This window comes from Pygoscelis adeliae, unplaced genomic scaffold, assembly GCF_000699105.1.
Source record: "Pygoscelis adeliae isolate BGI_AS28 unplaced genomic scaffold, ASM69910v1 Scaffold545, whole genome shotgun sequence".
NCBI lineage: Eukaryota > Metazoa > Chordata > Aves > Sphenisciformes > Spheniscidae > Pygoscelis > Pygoscelis adeliae.
The window spans coordinates 923,325-942,448 of NW_008824746.1; the positions used below are offsets into that span (position 1 = coordinate 923,325).

The 19,124-nt window shown below is 37.9% G+C and overlaps 1 protein-coding gene across 1 annotated transcript in view; it reads right to left on the minus strand.

Annotated features, from left to right (window-relative positions):
• Positions 1–19,124, minus strand: part of PRTG (protogenin) — an 88,061-nt gene that overhangs the window by 37,037 nt on the left and 31,900 nt on the right. Inside the window, exons 2-10 of the mRNA XM_009323417.1 lie at positions 14,514–14,658; positions 13,372–13,505; positions 12,914–13,051; positions 11,546–11,704; positions 10,779–10,938; positions 9,882–10,129; positions 5,623–5,787; positions 4,282–4,587; positions 2,899–3,087 (exon numbers count right to left, since the gene is read on the minus strand). Coding sequence (XP_009321692.1) covers positions 2,899–3,087; positions 4,282–4,587; positions 5,623–5,787; positions 9,882–10,129; positions 10,779–10,938; positions 11,546–11,704; positions 12,914–13,051; positions 13,372–13,505; positions 14,514–14,658 — 1,644 coding nt within the window. The remainder of the gene's footprint in view (positions 1–2,898; positions 3,088–4,281; positions 4,588–5,622; positions 5,788–9,881; positions 10,130–10,778; positions 10,939–11,545; positions 11,705–12,913; positions 13,052–13,371; positions 13,506–14,513; positions 14,659–19,124) is intronic.

A 19,124-nucleotide genomic window follows, 5' to 3' on the forward strand; every position in this document is an offset into this window, starting at 1 on the left:
CAATCCAATCAACAGTGCTTATAATATCAATGCTAATGTTCTCTTTGATTAGACAATATTATGAATTCTGATTTTGTGATGCACTTCAATTGCCACAGGGTAAGTGAACCGTCTTCTTTAAATACACAGATTTTGCACAATTGGCAGTTGTACCAACATCTGCAGAAAGTTCCATGGAGAGACGTATTGACATGCTCCAAATGCCACTAGAAGTCTATCTGCAGTTTATTAACTATGCAAGAGAACAGGGAATGGTAGAGCACCCTTAGGTCATGACAAACTAAGACATGAAGAGGGAGTGTTTGGAAGCCACGTAACTTCAGTGGCGACAGATAATGCATGAAAAACTACTCCATCTTTGCCACTGGGAAGCACCTAATACTATTAGCATATTCTTTCAAATTAAGAACAACCTTTTCTTTTGACCATGGTATCCAACATAAATGAAACAAACAAACAAAAAAAATCTTAAAACACACCTTTCCCCTTCAGGTTTCACACTTGCAGTATTCTACTAATTCCTGTAGCTCATAATGAAGACATTTATTTTAAAGAGGCTGCCAATAAATCAGTAGTTTAGTGTCCTCAGGAGATGCAAATGGATGACAGAACATTAGTCCTCAAAGCCTCTGTCCAGTTCATGAAGATTCAGTTTACCATAGTCACAAAACCTAGAGTGCTGGCTTGCCTTGTTTTATCTCAAATTCTACCAGGTAGGACCACTTCCTAATAAGTAATATTTTAAATTTGAAATGCATAAATAAAATAACCTGGTCAAAATTATTTAGATTATTCACAAGAAATAAAAAGAAAAGCAAATCAGTCCCTTCTTAACACGTGGATGTTGCTACAGTCTTTGTGGGTTTACATATTGCATATAATTTTACCTGCAATATTCTCCACATGTGCAGCTGCCATAGGCAGAAAAAGGTTGGTTGAGTACTGTTTTCTAAGAAATTATTTAGCGTGCACAAATATTTCAAACAGGCAGCTTCTCAATGGGCAAATACAGTGGTCAGACAGGCACCGTCACTATGAGAAGTCTATGTGAACTTTCCAGGTTTCAACATATGTAATCATCTTAGCGGTGGAAAATCATGACCTAATCAAATTTCCTGTGCCAAGCAAGTCTCTTGTAGCTGTAGCAATGAATGCTTTTTTCTGTAAATGCTACAAAGCAGACAAAAATAAGAAACTAGCAAGAAACACAGGAAAACTTCCCATATTTGATATACACTACAAATAACTCAATACATCCCATTAAAAATAAAAAAAAGATGATGACTTCTGAAGTTATTTGGAAAAAATATTCTTCAGTGGATCTAACCTAAGGCAGCATAAATTACGCATATGTGAAAAATATGAATGACGGCAATCAGATTATATGGAACGTAGCATGTTTTGGTCACCATATTTAGATACTTAGAATTATGATAAGGAATAACCACTCAACACATCACGTGCACCATGACTGAACGGTTAACTCAAGCACATGAATTCTTCCATACCCGCACTTCTTGTAATTCAGTTAACAATGTGACCATGTGAAAGTTGTAATTTCCCAAACTCACTTTGCTTTTTTTTTCTCCTCTGTCTACATGCTTACTGGAAAGAAAAACCAATTAAAATACACAGTTAATATACATGCTAACATAATTCTGTAAAATTGTATTTTAATCTGAGGAGGATTAGTGTACTGAGAAAATCCATATGATTTGGATCAAACAGTTCATAAGTTTGCATGTGTCTGCAATTACTGCTTTGTAACTGCCTAATGAGAAGACAAAAAAAAAAAAGCATTTATGTCCTAGGACACACAGACACCACATCCTTTCAACCCACTGCTCTTTTGTCTCACAGCTCTGTTAAACAGTCAGCTGCTGCCAGATGCTCTGGCTAGAAATGGTCACAGATGGTCAGTTGTCCAGTTAACAGACCAGAATGCTCTCCTCAAATCTCCCTTAAAATAGTATCTCAGCTGTATGCACAGCAGATGAGAATATCTGAGCATGGTCAAGAGGCCATTTGACCTAGTTGCAACTGCAGGTCAATTTTGATAATTTAGCCAAGATTAATTCTCCACACTACCCCTAAGTAAACTATCTCAACACACTTGAAACACTAAGTGTCTAGTCCTATATTACTTTTGCTGATTACATTATAGATCACATCTTTTTATGAAAGAAATTCTCAGTTACATATATAAACAGAAGCACCTTCTACACAGGGATAATACCAACACATCTGTACTAATATACATCGCAAGAGCTACAGGAGGAAACAGAGTCAGATGATCAATGGAAAGACTCCAATGCGACTCAGCAAGCTCTGTGCCCTAAACTTTGTGCTCAATCCTGCAAATATTTACCAGTACTCATTAAAAATATTTGCAAGATAACAACATGCACAAGGGCTACTTGCTACTACGGTGAGCAAGCAGTGCTTGTTGTGCAGTATAGCTGTGACAAAGGCTACAAATAACAGAGAAATAGGCTAGAAGTACCAGAGAAAAATCTTTGGTATTTTGTATTAATCCTTCACTGATACTAGATCAGGAGTAAAAACACAAAAGCTGAAAAAAATGAGTATTAAACCGAATATTAAAAAGACATGTCATTTACTATCAGTATTTACTAACTGTAAGTTCTGTACCTTGTGATAAGTAGTTGGGTGTCCTTCTTCCAACTTACACAAGATCTGGTTATCTAAGTGTTGTGCAACACATATTTTAGGAGAGGATTATTCCATCAGCAGCATAACTCAAGCTTCCAAAGCTTATTGCTGGAAAAATAGATGGCCAAACCTAACATTGTTGCCTTACAGGTCTAATGATTTAAGCTAAGATGCCCTTTGACCTCGCTGTCTTCCAGAACAGTTAGAAATATTTTACATACTCACCTAAACCACTGACAGTATACTCAAGATCACTGGCATCCAACAGAATTGGTCCATTCTCCTGTTGGCCTTCTTCCTTGTAATACAGCTTGTACCCTTGAATAGTTGCAGTGTCCTCAGAGTCCTGCTGCCACTGTACTGTAATGGTTGTGCAGTTCATCGGCTCCAAACGCAGCTCAGGAGACTTTGGTGCTGGTTTTAGAGAAATATAATATTCTTATATTCTAGAAACAACTAATTTTCACGCAAAAATCTGGATGCCCATCAGTCCAAAGTTCACTCAAAACTTGGATTCTAGCTCATCTGTGTACTCACATAATTATTTCTTTATTATGATGTCTGACTCCCTACAAGCTAATCTAACAACTTAATTTAGGATAAATCAGAATAGAAACATTTTTTTAATTCTGCATCTTAATAATTAAATTTATAAGATAGTTATTTTCAAAGAAAAACAAAAACACTCCAAAGATAATTATAAAATTACCTCCTGTTTTAAAGTGAGCCAGAGCAAATGTGATTAACACTAACAATCACAGTTCATCAAGTGCTAATAATTTGCAATAGTAGTCGAAACTCAATGAAATCCGAAGTGGATAGATGTGGATTACAGCTAAGAAATAAAGTTACAAATTCAAATCTACATCTTTTTCAAGCCATTCATGCAAAGTTGAATGCTCTTCTGCATGACATTACTAAATAATAATGTAAGCCAAAGCTCAATTATAACAACTTAGACTTCAAGTACCAAGTCAATTTGCATATTCAAAACCTATGTGCATTTTGTTTGTAATACAAACGTACATGCATCAACTCAGATCTTTTAAGTACCTGTACACACTGCTAATGTGTAATGTCCCTATTTGCAGAAAGGTATTTTACACTGAACAACAATGGGGTTTGGGGTTGTTGGATTTTTTAATTCAAATTATATAAAACAGAAGAAAACTGTGTTATCACTGGAAATGAGTCTAGAAGCTAAAACATTTGAGCAGCTCACAAACATGAATTAAAGTTTCCTGCCACCATGCCAAATATGTGAACATCAACATGTGGAAACAATCAAAGATTGACACCAAAATAATATATCAGCTTTTCCTTTTCCTGTCACATATAAGGCCTTTCATAAGACAGATCAGTCCTTCTTCAACCTTTGATCCTGAAACTATGTATTAACTGCATTTAATTTATTAAGGGAATCAGAAGTTTTTGCAGATTATGCACAGAATCATAGTTAGAACACTATTTTCTAGATCACCAGAACAAGAACATGCAATGCGAAAACCTATTTCACATCCTTGCGCTGCCTGTCAGAAAAATTTGTAACCTTCAGATGAAGCCTGCAATTGACCCCATCTCTAGGCTGCTGGTAACGTTAAGAATTACCTTTCACACTTGTAGCTTTGGGAGTCCGGTGGGAAGTCCACAAAGATGCCTCTCCCCAGCCAATCCTTGTCGCAGCAGTGATACGCACCAAGTAGACACTGTCAGGCCTCAGGCCTTCGAGGAGATACTCATCTGAAGTCCCTGGAAGCTCCAAGACTTGGATTTTGGTCTCTGTGCTGAGGCGGAAAGACAGACGGTACAGGACCACCTGACCTCTCCTGTATTTTGCAGGAATTGGCAGCCAAGAGATGAGAATATCCGTAGGACTCCTGCTCGTCAAACTGATTTCAGGAGCTCTCAAGGGAACTAAAAAGGAAAAGACAAAGCTTGAGCTCAGGGAAAAGAGAAAATTCTCATCTGACACCTTAGCCTATGATGAGGTGCCAGTAACGTAAGAGTAAATAATCCAAGAAGTTTTGTAATTCTTATTTTAAGGATAACTTGACACTGCTCATATTTCTCACCTGCTGCATGCAGCATTTATGCATGCAGAAAGTAGCAAGCTCCTTTCTGCAATGCCGTCAACATTTTCTTCTCTTATTGCTGCCAGCAGTAATCACACGTTATTGTTCTGCCAAACTGACTGTCAAGGTTAGATGCAGCAGCTTAAACTGAGAGTCTAGACAACAACCTGTACCATTGAAGACTCGGTGCATGTTCTCTTCTGCCAGCCATGTAATGAGAGTAGTAACTCCTGGCAAAGAGGCAGGCAGACAGCTGGAACTGGCAATGTTCCACGCTGCCAAAGCTTAACCCTGTCAGAATTTATTAATCAGTTCTAGTGAACTATACTAAACAGTTTGTTGTTGCCATGATGTTCAGATTAGTTAAATCACTGCACAGAAATAAGTTAGTAGGGTCTTTTATGAAATTCTGATTCTATGAACAAGAACATAGACCAAAAAAAAGTTAATTTTTTTTTGGTATAGCAAGTTTTTATTCCAAATTTTCCTTCAAAATTTGCAAAAGATGCAGTGGGTATGCAGTTCGATTCACGTTTCAGATGCCCAAGAGAGAGTCATAGAGAGTAAATCCTAGGCTATCATCAAATTCTCAACACTGAGGGAGTTCTTAAAGATCTAGAATAGTTATTTACATGATTTAATGAAACGTCTTTCAAGGTAGAATAAGACATCATGTAATATAGAACGCTGCCCTGTCAGAATGTTATTTTATTCTCATTCCTTTCATTAGCTGGCTCAGTCTTAACATTGCACATATCCAGAAGTCTCACTGATGACAATGGAAATTTGAGATCCTCAAGAGCTGTTAGCACTGAATTGCACATTTTTATTCAGTGCAAATAAAAACGTTCACCTAAGTCAGTGGTATTTGTCTTACCATCTTCAAGGGTGTGCTGAGTCACATGATCTGACATCTGACTGGCTCCCAGAGGCATATAAGCTACAATATAGAAGGTGTAGTTGCTGGCTGGTTCCAAGTCATCAATAATGTAATGGGTTGTATCATTTCCAATGACCACTTGGTACTCTTCGTTATTTAAACCTGGCATAAAACAAGGGTTAGACAAACAAAAATTCCTGACATTCCCTAAACATCACAGTATCGTGGCTTTAAGATGTTACAAAGTTATTTCATGTTCTTCCCCAGCCTACCTCTATTTTTTCAACCCTACTAAGTAAAAGCTCTTTTATCCACAGGAGTAACTGTGTCTTGCTGTGGCGTAGATTATGGTGTTTCGGGATTTTCCTGCATAAGTGATCCTGAATGCAATTCTAAACCCTATTTAGAACTAGTCACAACAAACTGTGCCCAATGTACAGTAACACAACAGACAAGCTCTAACAGCCCTATCATTCATACCAAGCTTTTAAATCTATTTGTTTAGAGTCAGGGAGGTTTTTTTCAAAACCTATTTACAGAGCCTGTCTATAGCAGACCGCAAGGAATGTGAGGGCTCCACTCCATCAAAAACAAAACAAACACCACCCCCCCAAAAGAAACAAACAGCATTTATTCAGCAAAAGGATCTCATTTTAGCCCTGCGAATTCTATCACATTTGATTGACACGTTTTTTTCTTTAATTTGGAGAGAGGCCAATAAGAACAGACCAGAATGAGCTTCAAAAATGTTTGGCTCCTTACTGAGTTGTGAAAAAGACAGAGAGAAGGACGGATGAGCGAAAGAGAGCAAGAGAGAGCAAGAGAGAGCAAGAGAGAGCAAGAGAGAGCAAGAGAGAGCAAGAGAGAGCAAGAGAGAGAAAGAGAGAGAAAGAGAGAGAAAGAGAGAGAAAGAGAGAGAAAGAGAGAGAAAGAGAGAGAAAGAGAGAGAAAGAGAGAGAAAAAAATCTCAGCAATTCACATTAAAATATGCATAGCAATGCAGGCAGCAGTTCTTGTCTTTGTTGGGCTTTATTCCTACAGAGGAAGGCTATAAAGTGGAACAAGTGTGGTGAAAGCTGCTGTGTTAACGAACAATTCACACCAAGTGCATGTCAACTTAATCAAAACTCTGTAAGAGCCAGCTCCTCCTCTTCACAACTGAATTTATAAACAAAACGAAAGGCAAATTCCACCATTAAGTTTTCCCACATTTATGAATTAACTTGATAGCATTTTAATGAGACAAGATTATGAGCATCTCACAACAGACTAGTTAATGGCTTGTTAATTAGGAATTGCAAGGCACGATTTCTGACCTGCTAAACAAGATCCTTGAGCTCAAATTAAAAGGACTTGTTCTCTCATTGAATGGATTGCTAGGCCTCATGCAGAGGCCCTAATGAAACAGCCATAATAGAGAACAAGGCTTGCCTTCCACCACAATCAGTGTTCCCTTTGTGCCTTTTCTAAATCACTAACAAGGAATTAACACACTCCAACATGCACCACACTCATCAGACCCTTATTCTTGCTACTATGACCCCGATTTGAATGTAAAATATTCTGCTTAAAGAAACAAAAAACAAAACCACAAAAAACCACCTGTTAGTTTCTTCAACTAACTTGATTAAAACACTAACTTTTTTTTTTTTAAATAGGGAAGAGGACCTGAACCTGTTTTTACAGTGAAACATCAGAATACTTGAGTTGTGAAATTAAACAACGAGTGATGGTATCTTTTGTATTCAAAGCATCTACCACATTGTGAAGTCTACAGAAAAAACTCTACAGAATTGCATATGATTAGTGTATTATCCAGTTTTCCTTTCTGTTTAAAGTTTATGGAATCATAAGTATCAGGACAACTTAGGAGACTTAGCAAGCACTGTTTTTCTTTTGCAATAAAATGTTCTTTCCTCACACTGACAAATGTGGTTCCTAACTAAAACAAGAGAGCAATATATGAACATAAGTGTATAAAGTAAAAAGTTAGACACAAGAAGCTTTAAGCAAGTAAGATATACTCTAGATAAGTCAGATACATCTGAGATAATTTTTAATCTTCATTAGGGTCTGAAACAGGGTGTGAGGGTGGACTGGGGAAAGACAGGCTGAAAGGAATAATGAAAGCAATACATTCGTACATACTATTTACATTAACACATAATTATCCAGAATTCTTACAGAGTAAGTAAGGTGTTGATAACATCAACAGTCTATGTCAGCACCTCTATTGCCTGGTATGGTGTGAATGTCATCAAAAGACTTTCCTTAATATTTAATTTGTATTTCTTTAAATATAGTTGCTTCTAAATTTACATTAGATAGATAGATGGCTGATGTGATACTTTCTCACAAAGGCATTTTCTAGGTTTTTAATAATGCCTCTGATATGTAGGCAACATCCTCAGAAAGGTTTACAGACTATCACTTAGAAAGCAATTATTTTTACAGAAATGCAGTCCATTAGCCTTTGAAGCTCAACATTTTTTCTACGAAAACAAGACAAAAGTGTTTTTATGTCCTGATGCAGATCTTCTGGTACTACCCAGTCATATTACCAAAGAAAAAATGCATGCAGATCACCTACGTCTTGATTCCCACCACTGTAATTACGCCTCTTAACACAGCCCTCCCCACTCTCCCTGTGTGGATTTCTTTACTAATGTGAAAGAATGCACAACAGCATTATATTAAAGAAAGTAAGTATCACAAGACAGTCTGGAAAGATCAAAAAAATGGGTCTTTGAGAAAGCAAGTTCAAATAAATCAGAGTTTTTTGGTTGCTTTTGTTTGGAGTTTGTTTTGCTTTTTAAACCAAGACAAGCTACAATCTCATTTCACAAGATATAACCTTTGGATAAGCAAGCAAACGAAGCAAGGATTGCAAAATGATTTTGCAGAAAACACGTTTCAGAAGATACCTCCTTTCGCTACTGTGGAAGAGTATTTCCTGCACAAATACACACTTCCCTAAGGACAGTTTTCTTTGAAGAAAAGAAGCCGGTCTCTGCTCTCTACACTGGCACCGGACATACAATTATCCAGAAAACTTATCTAGTGTGACTTTATTCATATTAGCTTTAAGAGGGGGTTGTGAGCACAATACCTCAGTGACTCAAAGTGTGGGAGGTAACTTCCCGCACCTCTCATCCTCATTATCTTTTAAAACTCTTTCCTTCCTTCAGACAAAATTCTCTTGTATCCTGAAATATCCGACTTGCAAAAGCAAAGGCAGCTATTCCTGCATCAGTATTAGAGTAATTATACGGTCCTTCCTGTCCTCTGCTTAGCAGATGGCAGACTGGTATTCCACACAGAACTGAGCATCTGCAGTCCTGTCCTTGAATAAACCACTTACTGAACAGAAATGGAAAAAGAAATCACTCCTAGAAAACAGTGCTGTATCGCGGCTTAGTTTAAGCCATGCACCTAACAAATTTTCAAGTCATTTGGCAATCACTTCTGCTTATGAAAAATGCCTGTTTTCTATCACCTTACAGGTTACCTTAACTTAAAGCAATTACATAATACTAAGGCGTTTTAAAATGTCTAGTTACTCATTTTTATTCTAACTATCCATTCCCTTTTATATAGGAATTTGTATATAATTTCAGAGACTAGGATAAACTGTTCATAGCTATTTCAGCATATTTTAGAGTTTGAGTATACTTTTTCTCACTATAAGAGACCAAGGGGTGAAAGGAGAGCGGATTTTACCATTCAGCCAATATTTGTTCTAAGAGAAGATAGTTAAGCCAATAAAGTATCAATTATTCTACTCCAAAATATACGAAAGCCAGTAAAGTCACTAGAATTTGGGGATGTAGACAAAAGAGCTGTCTCTGGTGAAAAGTTCAACTCTGTAAGTCTCCAGGATTCTGTTGTATGCTCTGTCCTTCCCTGCCAAGCACACCCACAGAAGAGAGTAGGCAGAAGCTCCTGCTGAGGACAGAGGGAAACCCAAATAGTAGTATGGAGGCCCCAGGTTTTAAAGCCCATTCTTAACTTCAAAATCTGCTCACTAGAGCGATCAGACAAGGGTGAGTTGGAAGAACACTCAGTCCCACAAATGAGATGATGTGGCAAAAGCATTTTTCCCCAAGCATGCCTGTTGATTACAATATGCATTTATATGCCGGTATGCTCTCATGCAGCCCTGGCTATGAACCATTCAAATTTGACAGTCTTTGCAAGGACATTCAAGTTCTTACCACATACAAGTAGTTAAATAGTATTTAAATCAAACTGCTTACCTTCTGCTTTCATGTAATGCACGGAGTATGCAATCACTTTGTCTGAATTATACAGTGGCCTCTCCCATGCTAGCAGGATCGCTGAGCTTGACATTGTTTCAGCATGGACATTGTAAGGTGCACTGGGTCTGTCTTCTGACATAACTACAGTAAGCCTGGCCCTGGAGAGAATAGATCCCTGGCTATTCTCAGCCATGCACTGATAAATGGCATCGTCTTCAGGAATGATCTGGTTAATCACCAATTTACTGAATCCAAAAGGAAAAAAAAAAAGGGGGAAAAAAGCTCACATCATGGATAAACTTAGCTCTACATTATGCAACAACAGTTATGTTTGCCTCCGCTTCATGAGTTTAGTACAGTTGACTTACGCACCACAAACTCTTCTATTAGAAACACATGTGCAGCTGTGAAATTTAGCTACTTCAAGTGTTCCTCAAAACCTGCCACGTTTATGTTTATGCCTGCAAAGCCAGGCACAGTGAAAACAAACCTAGAAATCTATTCCCTGCCTGCAAAAAGCACAACCTTAGGGTTCTCATTTCTTAACCAACTCTTTAATATGAGCTGCTCACTATACAGAAGTAGTGAAATGGAGCCTCAAACAACTAGCAAGATTCTGGTCTCTGCTACACTACTGTAAATCTAGAGCAAGTCTGTGGTGAAATCACTTCAGTTTTCACCCCAGGTAAGGCAGCGATCACAAAAGCTTTGCGGAGGGTTTCAGGTATTGACTAATCCGCATTCCTTCTGCCAAGGAAATGTCCATAACTATATTTAACGTCCAATTTCATGTTTACTTGAATTGTATCTTGCTTGGCTATATTCAGTTACTGGAATTTTATCCTTTGGTAGCATATCACTAGCACAGCTCTCATACAGCAACTGTAATCTTACCTGTTGTACATTTTTATTCTACCATTGGAGTGTATTCTCCTTCCATTTTTTAACCATGAAATTTTGGGGACAGGATTTCCTTCTGCCTGACAAGCAAAACGAGCAGTACCAGCTCTAGGCCTCGTTAAACTTTCCGGCCATTCCACAAATGAAGGTGGAGCTACAGATAAATAACAAGGGGGGGGAAAAAAAAAATAAAACGAAGCCCCCACAAATGCACGCACAGTCAGAATAATAATGAATTTTCCACACACAAACCTCTCTCCTCAGGCCACTCAAATACACATATACCCATGCAGAAAGCACGTTCCATGTAAACAAAGCACATTTGTCTAAAGATACATACTATCTGCACAGATAGCAACATTTCTACACATTTTTGTTCATGCATTTATGTATACAATCAAATCAAACTCCAGCCTATGACATACTGCTCACGAAGCATACATATATATTACATATTTCTACTTTGTTACGGGATTCTTTTCTATGTTGAAAGCCTGTCTTCTCAGGGCAAACATTGCACCTGGGTATCTCCAAGTGCAAATGAACTGCTAGTTTATAACTCAAATGTTGAGTATCTGACACTTTTTGTTTAAGTCAACAGACAGAAGAAGGCAGCCACAGTTCTGTGATCTGTTCCATCTCTGCAGTCTCCCTAGCCCTTGGTGTGCTATGTTCGAGATAAAAATTCAGCCCAGTACACAGCACAGCTCACGACAGACACAAGTTGTTAAAACACACTGTGGAAGTCAAAGCAGGCTCACCCAGCACAGTGAGAGTTGCCATTGCTACCGTGAAGTTTCGTGTGCCTGGAATAGTGGCTCGACAGACATACACGCCTGCATGCTGCACCTTTACGTCAGAGATCATGAGGTTCCCATTTCCAAGGACACGTGTATTGAAGACGTCAATGGACTTATGGTCTATTTGAGAGAGTGGGAGAAGTGTGATTACAAGGCTGTTCAATGTATCTAAATAACTTCTCTAAATAGGGTTGCCTAGGCAGTAATGGCATAGATTCGAGTTCAAAAGTCAAAAGATGCAAAGGGAAATCACAGATGAGCTTTCAGAGGTTGCCATTTTGCATTTGCTTTGCTCCTCACTCTAGTTATCTGACCATTCAGATGGTTGGGTCTCACCATTTGGCAAGTGGTTTATATCTGAAATTCACCATCACAGCTAAAAACCTAATGCCATCTTCCCAGTTAGCCTCCCCAATTGCCTTGCACTGGGGAGGATGATTCAGTTCATCACTACCAACACCCACATCATCTTTACAAACAGGGATCATCTGTCTTCTTCTAAATTATGCTGGGGATAAAATGAGTATATTTGATTGCTATATATTTTCTTCTGCTTTCACAGCAAATGCTCTATGACTGTTAGGTAACTTTTTTCTTACTTGTTTGTCTATAAGAGCCACTGAATCAACCAGGAAATCTATGTTTATGTCTCCCACTTTTAGAAATAAAAATGTAGGAAAGCTTCTCATGCTTCTACAGGTACAGTCCTGATTTTCACATTTAGGTACATGTCAGAATAAAAATAGAGGTAGTTTTCATGGAAAAATGTGATGCACAGATGAATGTTATTATTGTTATTATAATGTTATTATTGTTATATTGTTATTATCACATTCCCTCTCTTCTCCCCTTCTAGGCAGACTACTCGGGGTTTGACTATACCTATCCATAGTCCAAACGGCCCATTAATGCAAGGTCCAAGTCATATTCACATACTGCTTCTAAGAAGAAGAGGGGGAGAAACATTTACAGGATTGTTTCATAGGATGCAACCACTCCATCCTGCCCTAACTCACCACTGATTCTACTCCGAGTCACAGATCCCTGGAGGCCACCACCCTACCCAGCACTTTGCCCCCCCACGGCACTGGGGGCAGTGTGGGATTGACTGCAGAAGTGGGGAGTCCAAAGCCTCAGAAAACCTCAGGGCTTCCTAACAGCAGTATGGAAGTATGCAACTAAAAGCGTTTTACTATCCTATCCTAACCTACTAATCTTTGCCTGCTACATGAAGCCTCAGAACAGTAACCTAATTGCTGAAATCCTTTCTTTCCAGTTTCACTTCCTCTCCACAGGCTGAAGGTCATATGCCGTAATTTTAAGACCTACCTAACCGGCTCCATGAGATGATTGGCTTTGGATTCCCTGTGGCTACACACTCCAGTATGACAGTTTGATGAAGAGATGCTGTAATGTTTTGAGGACCAGCTATTATAGATGGCTTGTGAAAAGGCTTCAAGTCTGAGGCTTTGGAGGGGGAGGGGGAAAAAAAAATATATCAAAAGAAAGTGAGAACAATTAAACAAATCTCAATTAAATATGAAATAAAACATAACTTTTTTTTTTTTTTAAGGATACTTAAAATTAAATTTACACCAAAGCCTTATTTCAGTAATTGTGGAAACTTACACTGAACAATATTTTAGCCGCAAGATACAAGCAAGCAAAATTATTATTTGGGCGAGTGGTTCAGAGGACAGTTACAGCTCTTCAACGCATGTAAGTGGTTTTGCTATAATGTAAAAAAGAATATAATGCCATTGAAAAAAATCTCACATGGTGAGTACCTGGAATAACACTCAGCACTGCCTCAGTGCTTTTACGTCTATTGGCTATTGTTGTGGCAACACATCGATAATTCCCAGCATCCTTCTGTTCAACACCATAGATCTGAAGAACTCCTGTAGGTAGAGCAGTTATTCTGTCACAGAAACAAAAAAGAAATGTAGATAAACGTTCAGCCAGTGAACACCATCATGGAATTAACTACTTGATTTACAAACAGCCATTACTACGCTGACCTGGGAACAGTAGGCTGGAGACTCAAAAACATTCTCTACGCATGACTCACCTCCCCGCATTTCTGAACTACAGGCAAGATTCCCCCCAGCACCACGATGAGATCAGAGGAATTTACTTTCAACAAGCAGATCTTTCTCACCCTCGGAAGCAACCATGCCAACCTTCTTTAGCTGGCTACTACATACATACTATTCAGGTTGGCTGATTTTTGGCAGCAATTTCTGATATACCAGCATAACTGGTATACGGTTTCCAGAAACCCACCTATGCTTTCGATTTTTATGTTTCTCTTTTTACCTTCCTTTGCACGTTAGGTATCTTAGACACGTTCAACAGAAGTTACATGTCAAGAAGGATGGGAGTAGGTTCAATGAATACAATCCGGACAGGAAAAGAATCTAGCAGGGAGCAGGCTGTATGCTTCAAGTTAATCAATTCAAGAGAAGTCCCTCTGCGCAGAATTTCCCTAGCATGAAGTGTTTTAACTCAATTTTCTGTACATATAATTCTTTATTGGCCCTCTAAAGAAAAACAGATTCAGCATCAATTCTTCTGTGAAAGCGATCCCGCTAGTTCAAACCATGCCCACAGCCAAAGTTCATCTATTCTGTATCCCACAGCAATTCCCATTCCCGAGAATGACTTGCATACAAAATTCTCCAATGACAATTCATAGGTCAATGATTACTGTGTAGACAATAGCGGGTGATTCTGGTCTGCACTCATAACACCTATTTAAAATTCATTAACAACGTAACTATTACTAGCCATTTTAATAGTTGACATACTATACACATGGAACCTTTTTTATGTAATGGCATTGCAAGTATTCAGATTTTCTTCTTGTAGCAGGCTCAAAATTATCACAGAAAATAAATGACATTCTATAATGTGTAACTCTACATACCTGTCCATGACTAAAGGTAAAGTTGTTCGATTCAATTCCCATGTCACAGTGGCAGGAGGGTTTGCTGTTATTTTACAGGCAAATCGAGCTACTCCACCTTCTTGGACCTCAGTTGAAAGTGGCTGGACTTCAAATGCAGAAATGGCTAAAAATAAAAGAACATCGAATTTAAAGGACTAAAGTGAGGAAAAATTCCTGGCTAAACCAAACTTCAGATCATAGATCAACTTGCAAAAACACCCAGAAATACTTCAAATAGTCCTCTTTTCTACATGCAAAGAAAGATAGATCTAATTACCTTGTCAACTTTGCTCTATAGCATGGTTTCACTGGTTGACGGTTTACTTAAAATAATTTTGCTTTAACCTAATTCAGTAAAAAAATGTTTCAATGAAAATGAAAATTACACTCAAATAGAATTAAGCATGCAAGTTGACCAGCATGCAGCTAGAAAGCTTATCAATTATTAAGCTACTGAAGTTCATGTCAATTCAACTAGTTTGGGACTGACCCCACTATACTTAAAAAAAAAAAAAAAATTGACTGCAATAGAAAATTTCCAAGACAACATTCAGTTCCTGACATATTTTAGTCCTTTAATAATACTCACTTTAGAAAAAGCATTTGGAGAGTTGTACAAATTCATGTTTGATAAGAAAAATAAATCAAAACCAAAAAAGATCTCAAAATAAGTTTAATCATGTGAGAACACTTTCATCCCAACAGTCCGAGCAGTCACTGAGGGGATGTCTGATGCACAGACCATCAATATAATTTCAAGCATTTACAACTTAAGGAGTTCACAAAATCGAGCCAATTGAAGTGGCAGATCAACAAATACCTCGCAGCTAACAGACACCTAAGAAATTGATCAGTAGTTGGATTTCTTTGCTCAGAAAATAAAAGCCAAAAGGGAAAGGAATACAAAACCCTCTAATTAATTGCTCTATTTGCAGCTACTTACAACATAATTAACGGAAAAAACAACTCTTCAGAGGCAACTCCTTTTGGATAACTAGCAACACAAATAATTCTGCACACATTTCCACCCCCTGTAACTGCACAGGGAACAATCTCTGCATAAACTCAACGGTACTGATTTGTTTTTTAAAAAAATCAGATTTCAAATAAATTTCTACTCTTGTACAAATTATACAGAAACATGATTTCAGTAGATAAACCCATATTAGTAAGCTACCCATCTCTTAACATTTAAGTTTTGTGTTGAAAGAATTCCTCTATTTTACTTGTTTATTATTTGAAACTGGTTTTCATCCTATTTACTCTAACATGTTATCAATAATACCCTTCTGCGTAGAGGACATACAGTACTGATGCACACCAAGCATTCTAATGAATGCTCCCCACTCCCCGTCATTTTAATACTACTGCGTAGCATCAATGGATTAATACTGGAGTGTGAAGGAAACGTGACATGACCTGGTTGCTTTCACCTCCATGCACAGATTAACTCCTAACATGGGCCTAACTACATAACTTAAAGATTCCTATTACTAGTATACCTATTTCACTCCCCAGGTCAGAATAAATCCTTTTTTGCACCGCATTCTGGTAGTTGCATCAGCATTGCAGGAATGAACGTTCCTAATCATACCAGCAGAGTTAAAGTGTTGCAGCTTTGTGAACAGACCTCCCAAAGATTGTGATTAACAAGACAACCAAACCACCTTTACAGCAAAATCACCTGAAAGCAGTCATGGCCACATGATGCAAACACCGTGGCTGTTGGAAACTAGATCTGGCACCTCAAATGTGATCAGACTCCGAGGATGCAAGCAGAGATGCTCCTGGTATCCATTTTTATGACCAGTCCCGTGCTTTTGGCAGTGGGTCTCCACAGCCCCAGCACACTCTGCAGCCTGTTCCTTACCCACCTTCACTGAAGACAGAACTAGCCTCTCTCACCAGCAGAATTTAACCCAGTTCCCTATGTTCCATTTTTTGTTCTTTCTTTCACTTTTGAGCAGTACCAGGTTCAAGAACAAACAAACAAAAAACCCCACAACTTGCATAAAGATGTTACAACAGAAGTCTTAAGATTTAAAGCCTGTTGCGGGGAGACACGAAAACAGTTCTCTCCTTAAACAGATTTTCTTTTGATTGCCAAGGAATCATCATCACAAAAAAAAAAAAAAAAGACTTAGTAGTTCTTTGCCTACCTACAGAAGTTCAGCTTCACAGAACAGAAGGACTCAGTACAAGTCAAATAACCTGCACATACACTAGGTTGTTCCCATAACTCTAAACTTTCTGGATTTGCTTTCTGCTGAATTTGATGCAGTCTGACTCTCCTGTAGTTTTCCACCACAGAAGGGGGGGGAGCATCCAGGCTTGTCTTACTTCCTCCTTTCCCTCCTCCTCCGTTCTAATTCCTCCCTACACAGAAAACGTGTTCACCTGGAGTCAGAATAATATTTCCCTAGTGCTGTTCTTCAGAGATTTTCTAGCAGAAAACAGTGCTTTGCATTCTTCATATATTTACTGGAAGTATGATGTAGCAAACTAGGCAAGTCTGCTTAGCTTTCAAAATAAAATCTCTAGGCATGTAATAAAGGCATAGATAATAAGAACAATACAAATCAACGTAACACGAGTTTCAGAGCCATCGCGTAGCACAGCTGCACCACACAGCCAGTGGCATAAGGAAGGACCATTTTAACAAGGCAGAAAGATAATTATACAGTCTTATCGAAGCAAAGCCCTTACCTTTAAAAGCTTCGTCTCCATAGGAACTATAAAATCACAGCCAGAATTTTCTTATATTGGTACGATTATTTAAAGGGACAGAGTGAGACAACAGAAACACAATATTTGGTTTTCATTTATGTATATGAAAAGAATGATTTATTTCCACGCATCCGGTACATTACAGCTGAAGATTAAAGGCAGAAGTGAGACTCTCAAGAACTACAAAAGAAACTGAGGAAAATTAGTATTTCACAGAACACAAAATGTCATCATGATAGCAAGCAAGAACAGATTCAGCTATGCTATTTAGAAAATCCAATGCAAGTTGTTAATTGAAGCTGATATTTAAAGAACATTTTTCCACCTGAGCAGGAACAATGCATTTCCTCAGAAAACTAATCTTTAAAGATAGCAAAAGTCAGAACTATGGAGAACTGCACAAAATCTTCAGAAAAACTCATTAATGTCACTAAACGTGGTTTTAGAAACAAAAAATCTCCACTTACCTCTCATCTAAATTTATACATTGTTTATCAGTTTAGTTCAATACTTGCTCCTTCTGTATCTTGTTTCTTTACGCAAATCTCTGGTTTATTCTTAATTCTGACTACGTTTGTTCCAGCAAAATCTGTTTTTACAAGTCTGTTGCTGTCTTGTGAAACCTGACCTCTTTGTAACAAGCTTGTTTTCATGGCAAGTGCTGATACCAACTCAGAACCCCCAAAAAAGTCATTAAAGCAGTGCTGTTAAGAGGCCAGAGCTCTATAAAATGGATAAGAAACAAAGTCTCAAGAGACATACGTTGTTCCCGAAAACAACCCTGCAAAACACAATAAATGTAAGTGCCTTTTTATTTGAGTTTTCCCCCTCTTCTCCAGTCTATTTAATAATTTTGTTCCCAGGTTTATAGCCAAAAGAAAACAATTAATGTTACTCTGAGAACCTTTTTAACTTGCAAGATACCAAACACTGCTAACAGAAGAAGAAAACAACAGCTAGAAACTGTATTTACTTTTATAAATTCCTGCAATTTATGTGACAGGAACATGTGTTTGTATAGTTACTTTTGAGTATGAATATCTTTAATGGCATAAAAAACACAATTCTGTCCAATAAATTTACCTGTGCAGAGAGAAATCAGAATTTGGTTCTGGTATGAGTTCCTTCATTTACCATGGAGGCAAATATCCACAGGCTCAAAAAACAAATGATTACTTGCTGTTACACACTGAGAAACACTGCTGGTGTCTCTTGCACCATACACGGACTGAATACTATCCTGCATGCATGCAAAAAAAAAAAAAAGTGTGTACCTAAACAGGTTTACATAGATTTAACTATTAAGTCACAAAAAAAGTAAGACTTAAGCAGGTCATCCTTCACATCTTGTTTGTTTGTTTAAATACAGCAGTAGTACTTGACTCACTTAAAAAAAAAAAAAAGAGAGAGAAACAAAAACAAACAAACAAAAGAAACACAACACACACCCACTTCATTCACTCCTGAAATGAAGTCCTGAAGCTTGTTCAAACACAAGTCCAGGTGACTTGTTCACTTACATGCTGTGCTTTCTACTCACACACTTTGTGCCATTAAGTGATTTTCTGAATGAGCTTTCTTAAGAGGCAAAAGAAATTCTGACAACCTACACGTTTATTATTGTTAAAGCTTGCTGGTTTCATCACAACTGACACTAGCCCAAGACTGGACTGCAACTGTATAATAAAGAAACTGAAAGAATGGAAGATAAAACCCCTGAACTGAAATTACTCCCTGAACTGAAACAGTAGCGCAGAATTGGGTTTCATGTAACCAGAATACAGCAAATATTGAGAAACTCTCCAGCACATGATACCGACCACTTCAGTGTTTCTCAAGAGATAATGGCCACTCAGACAGATG